Source organism: Contarinia nasturtii, unplaced genomic scaffold (genome assembly GCF_009176525.2).
Source record: "Contarinia nasturtii isolate CC-2019 unplaced genomic scaffold, AAFC_CNas_1.1 Cnas_scaffold_4414, whole genome shotgun sequence".
Lineage (NCBI taxonomy): Eukaryota > Metazoa > Arthropoda > Insecta > Diptera > Cecidomyiidae > Contarinia > Contarinia nasturtii.
Genome location: NW_022201705.1, coordinates 1 through 5,683, shown reverse-complemented (window position 1 = coordinate 5,683; position 5,683 = coordinate 1). Strand labels below are relative to the sequence as shown.

Here is a 5,683-nt window from a genome sequence, read left to right as displayed (position 1 = left end):
TTTTGTGTGTTCTATACCGAGCCTTCGAGAGTGTGAAATATTTATATCGTTATACTGCGTCGCATATCAAAGCGAAACAAAATTCTGTTACTAAAACAAGGCAAAACAGTAGCTAGTTATCAGCACAAAATGAAACTTACACATTTTGTATAATAAAAAGTCAATGTTCTCTATTCCTTTGGTAACGAAATATTGTCTCGCTTTGATATGCAACCGTTTTGAGTCGCGTTTCGATATGCGAGTAAACAATAAGTTGTTTTCATTCTAGGGCGTTCAGTTATCGGAAGCCATCTAACATATTGCGTGTGAATCGTTTGAAAGATGAGGATGTGGCTCGTGAGTTTGTTGCTATTATGGATGAAAAGTTTGCAGATTTGAATGAAAATGTAGGTGATATTGAAACAGAGAAATACTATTCTAGGGTTATGGTTAAGAAAGCAAAAGAGGGACATTGGGTGAAATTCGGAGAGGATTTAGAAGAAGCCGGACAGCAGCGGAACAAGGTATTCTGGACCAAGGTAAAGAATATCAGAAATGGAGGCAAAAAACAAGCACCGGGAGCAGTCTTGGACAACACAGGCAATCTAGTTATTTGCAAAAACAACATACTCAACCGATTTTAGAAAAGCGAACCAGAGCTATTGTTGAACAAGATCATGTTTTCGTTTTGAGACAGCTGATAGAGAAATTCCATGAGAAAAATAAGGATTTGTTTTGTGTTTCGTGATTTGCAAAAGGCTTATGATTGTGTACCAAGATCTAAGTTGTGGTCGGTTTTGTCCGAATACGGAATAAATGGATTTCTTCTTAGAGCGATTAAGAGTTTGTACGCAAACAGTAAATCAGCAGTACGAGTGGATGGTGATTTGAGTGATTGGTTTGAAGTGCGTAATGGTCTCAGACAGGGCTGTACAATTTCACCGCTTTTGTTTGTTATTTATATGGACAAGCTAATGAAATCAGCAAATTTGGGGGTAACGTTGCCTTAGGGGGTAATATAATTTCTGCTTTAGCGTATGCAGATGACCTGGTACTCTTCGGCAGTTCTGAACAAGAGCTGCAGGATAGTGTTGGAGATTTACGAGCGGCCTGTACAGACTTTGGAATGACAATTAGCAGTTCGAAAACTCAGGTTATGCATGTGGGTAAAACTCGTAAAACTGTTCAGTGCGAACTAAATGGAAATTTGCTTGAACAGGTATCACAATTTAAGTATTTGGGTTGCATCTTCTCCGAAGATGGCAAACTTGATAAAGAGTTTGAACACCATTTCATGCAGTGCTAAAAATTGCAATGTATCACATTAGATCGTTAAAGAAAACAGTGTTATAATTGGACACCAATCACAAGTTAGAAAAATGATCATCGCTTAAGGCTAAAAGTCGATTTTTGAAAGTTGATCTTTTTGATTGCGTTGAAAATAGTTCGTGGACCTTATTTGACAGTCAACATAACATTGTTGATGATATTTTATTTTATTTTATTTCATTGTTTAAACAGTTTTCTATCGAGTGTTATACGTGCGCGCGTTCTGTGTGAGTACTGTTAAGTGTGAATATATAAACATCAAAACTAAGTCATCTGCACTTTTCTACTACTATTTGACCTATATGGAATTATCTGGAATTATTTTTGTACTAGATGGAATTATATGAATTACGATGTAATAGTGGTTTCCCCCATGGTTTGGATAAGATGTTTCTTTCAGCAATTCACTCTCGGTTTTTATTACCTTCCGTCTACCTATGTTGTCAACTTTACTGCCCAAATTGTACTTCACACTTTGTTAATTCTACTGCCCATTTTGTTAAATTTACTACCCAGTTTGTATTTAACCTTCTCCTTTATTCTCGCTTGCTCCATTGAGTATTGTCGTATTGAGTTTGATTAAATCGTTTTCGTGTTATATGAAATTCGGATGCTAGAATCGATTTAGCTCGGTTATAAAATTGCTCGAGGAGAGCTTTACATGAATGTATGTAAGAATTAGGTATGTAAGGATTAGGTATGTGTGTATGTTTTTGACATGCATCAAAATTCAATGCAATAGAATGGAACTAAGAGTAAAACTTCGGCTGCGGGCAATCCAAGTGAAACAAAATTCGACTTTAAAAACTTTTTAATGTTGTTCAATGTTGCTTTAACCGCTATTTTCTATTCTGATTGCGTCAAAATACATATTCCTTCCAAGCCGAATATTGCGTTAAACATATATTTTTCTACATGCTACGACAACGCCATCTCTGTTTCCCCATGTGTGTAGAGTATGTTCAATTGTTCAATATTGACAAATCATTCAAACGGGTCAATTTTGTACCGCAAAAATAGCTGTCATCGTGAAAATATGTCAACAATATTATTCATTGAAATTTTTGAAATTGACTGTGCCGTGTTTATTTTTTAAAACAATTTTCAAATGCATATTTCTGTAAATCTAATTTCAAAGTTTTAAAATATTTGTACAATTCTACATAAATAATATTTTAAATTTTTTAAACTGAAAGGAAATTTTCAGCATAGAAACAGCTTCTGCTGCAAGACCAAAGATGTCGTTTTCGGGGGAGATTCGTGTGACGTTTTCATATAAAACATATAGCGCATTACTCGGTTATTCCTTCCTAATACGGATTATTTGTAGATAGTGTTCCTGAATGAGATATTCAAAGTTCGCATATTTTGGATACCGATGTTTTTTCTTCAAAAAAAAAGTATAATGTGTGCGTATTTCGGCTCAATAAAAATGTTCCATGAATTTAGTCCTCAAAAATGTATATCTTTATTTCAATTTCACAGATGGGTTAAAACGAGTTATATGTTTCTATGCTCATTTCATCACAAAGCCATATATGCAATTATGCATACACGTATACATAAGTACGTGGATATGCGAACGTATGTTGATAATTTTACACGCGAGACAAAAAAATGAAATAAAACGTACCGAAAAAGCTCGAAAGAACAAAAAACCGGCATAAAAAGAAAAAACATACATTTGAATTCTCTAGAATAAATACAGCTTATGATACGGTCGCACACCAAAGGTTGTTTTTAGATACATTTTTTGAAATGCAACCTTTTCATACGCTGTTTTTATTCTATAGCAATCATTTATGTATGGAAAGCAATTGAAAGCAATGTCGCCATGAAATAAAAAGCAGGAAAAACATATATAGAAGATAGAGCATTGTTTGTTTGCACAAAAAATTGTTATTCCCATTTTCATTGGCCCGTGCAAATGGTATACAAATCGATGTGATGAGAACTTGAACACTTGTATAGCAAAATTTGATGTAAGAACAGCGTTTCTATCTGTATTAGTTTTGTTTTATGTGTTTTCTGTATAAACATACATCGTTGTGTGGAATTTACTTTATTATATTCCACTTGTGTTCTCTTCTTTCGATTTAAAGAATATTGATTTTATTATGTGTCAGCTGTCTCGTTTTCCGCTCACATTACATTTTTGTTATTCAAATCCTCTGTTCACAATTTTAGATGCATTCATTGGTGTAACTAATAAATAATAATTAATAAAAATTCTTATTAGTTAGTAGATTTTTTCCATTAGTACTTTATTATTTAGTAATTCTTAGTAGCCACTAAGAAGTAATAATTATTATTTTACTAGCTACTAACAACTACTAATTATTAGGTCTTAGTAGATTTTTTATTAGAATTTTAGTAGATTTTTTATTAGAATGTTAGTAGATTTTTTATTAGAATGTTAATAGAAATTTTATTAAAACGCCTATTGATTCAATCACGATTGGTATTCGCTTACTATTCAATAGGTATCACATAGCAAGTTTATATGAAACTCTCGGAGACTCGGTATAGAGCACTCAAACAGTGAAAAAAGTCCAGATCGTGATTTAGATAATATGGAATGCGATTTTTTTCATTCTGATTTCACCAGGTGATACAGAAAATTGAGTAGTATTTGTAAATCGAAGAAAAAAAATTTAATTATTTTTTTCATTTTTCGCGATGATTAGGTGGTTTTTCCGTTTGGTGTGCCAGAATAGCTGTTGGGTTTACTTTAGGAGAAAAAAAGCACATTTTCAACCAAATTGAGAATTTTTTTGCGCTGTGTAGAGGGATTCATAATTAATTAGCCAGGCTTTATTTCCCAAATTTTTTATTCGTTTTGGAGACATCAATGTGTCAGAAGAAAATTGGGAGTAGTACGAAAGTTGCTCTGGTCGACTATATGGCCCATTGAATGAAAAACATTATCCAAATACTATTTTAAATGGTCTGGAACATCTTAATATATAAGAACATATTAATTTTATTGAATTATCATTTTCCGCATAAATATGTCCGAACATATAGACCCGACAGTTATTCTGGAAAATCCTGTACTATTTTTTGGTATTATATGTAGAATATGATATGATAAAATAATATTATTATATTAAACTCAAGCCGAATATTGCGTTAAACATATATTTTCCTACATGCTACGACAACGCCATCTCTGTTTCCCCATGTGTGTAGAATATGTTCAATATTGACAAATCATTCAAACGGGTCAATTTTGTACCGCAAAAATAGCTGTCATCGTGAAAATATGTCAACAATATTATTCATTGAAATTTTTGAAATTGACTGTGCCGTGTTTATTTTTTAAAACAATTTTCAAATGCATATTTCTGTAAATCTCATTTCAAAATTTTAAAATATTTGTACAATTTTACATAAATAATATTTTACATTTTTTAAACTGAAATGAAATTTTCAGCATAGAAACAGCTTCTGCTGCAAGACCAAAGATGTCGTTTTCGGGGGAGATTCGTGTGACGTTTTCATATAAAACATATAGCGCATTACTCGGTTAATAAACTCAATATACCAACATTTTAAACTTTTTTCCATAAGAAATATAATTTGTTTGGTAGTTTTCTCCAATTAGCCCTAAACAATTAGCCCCAAAAAAGAAATGTTGATTTTGAGCTTGCGAATTGAGCACTGATTTTAATTCCAACGCTATTCAGTGACACTAATTGGGCACTTATTTTCTGAACCATTTTTAGATATAGTGCTGAATAGACTGTCCCCCAAACCACAAAAGTTGAAATTTTTTCGCTCTTACCTCGGAATACTTTTCCAAATTTTTCGATTAGGTGATAAATATCTTTTAAAGCAGTTTTCTTTAAAAAAAGTGCACACTAAAAAATCAAACATTTTACATATAGATATGAATTAAATGGCTCTGAATGTAATATTTCATGATATTCTATTGAATGTCACTTTCGGTTCTTCATAAAATGATCCATTTTATATTGCGACTTGAAAACATATACCTTCACCTCGGCCAGTATAGCAATGCGCAAATCAGGCCAGAACGCTTTCGAACAACATTGACATTGTTTTTACAGTCAAAATTGATTGAATTCAGTCATTGAAATAGGTTTAGAAGTGAATTATAGTTCAGATAAATCATGTTTCATATTCATATTTTGGCCCCACGTTCATTGCTCACAATTTTCTATGCAAATGACAGTTTTCCAGCTGTACGATGCGTTGAAATGGGTGTATACCAAAGTGGAATCACATTAGTTTTGGTCTGAAAGTATTCTAACTTCAAATGAGATTAATTTGTGGGGGTCTGTTGTACTTTTGTTACAAAACCTTCATTTTTGGTGATGAAAATTTTGAATGAAAATGTGTTTTTTTTTTT

At 32.4% G+C, this 5,683-nt stretch overlaps 1 protein-coding gene across 1 annotated transcript; it reads left to right on the top strand.

Moving 5' to 3' along the window:
* The first annotated feature begins 353 nt into the window (after positions 1-353).
* LOC116351002 lies at positions 354-1,285 on the top strand. Its single transcript, XM_031783022.1, has 3 exons — positions 354-518; positions 738-909; positions 990-1,285. The coding sequence occupies exons 1-3, from the start codon at positions 354-356 to the stop codon at positions 1,283-1,285; spliced, it is 633 nt and encodes a 210-aa protein (XP_031638882.1).
* Positions 1,286-5,683: the final 4,398 nt, after the last annotated feature.

What these genes read in the sequence shown, in the direction of transcription:
- LOC116351002 (XM_031783022.1), top strand. Translation starts at nt 354, where the DNA reads ATGGATGAAAAGTTTGCAGATTTGAATGAAAATGTAGGTGATATTGAA. An exon ending in ACAAGGTATTCTGGACCAAG is followed by an intron (nt 519 to 737) that starts GTAAAGAATATC and finishes GATTTGCAAAAG; the next exon opens with GCTTATGATTGTGTACCAAG. An exon ending in TAATGGTCTCAGACAGGGCT is followed by an intron (nt 910 to 989) that starts GTACAATTTCAC and finishes ACGTTGCCTTAG; the next exon opens with GGGGTAATATAATTTCTGCT.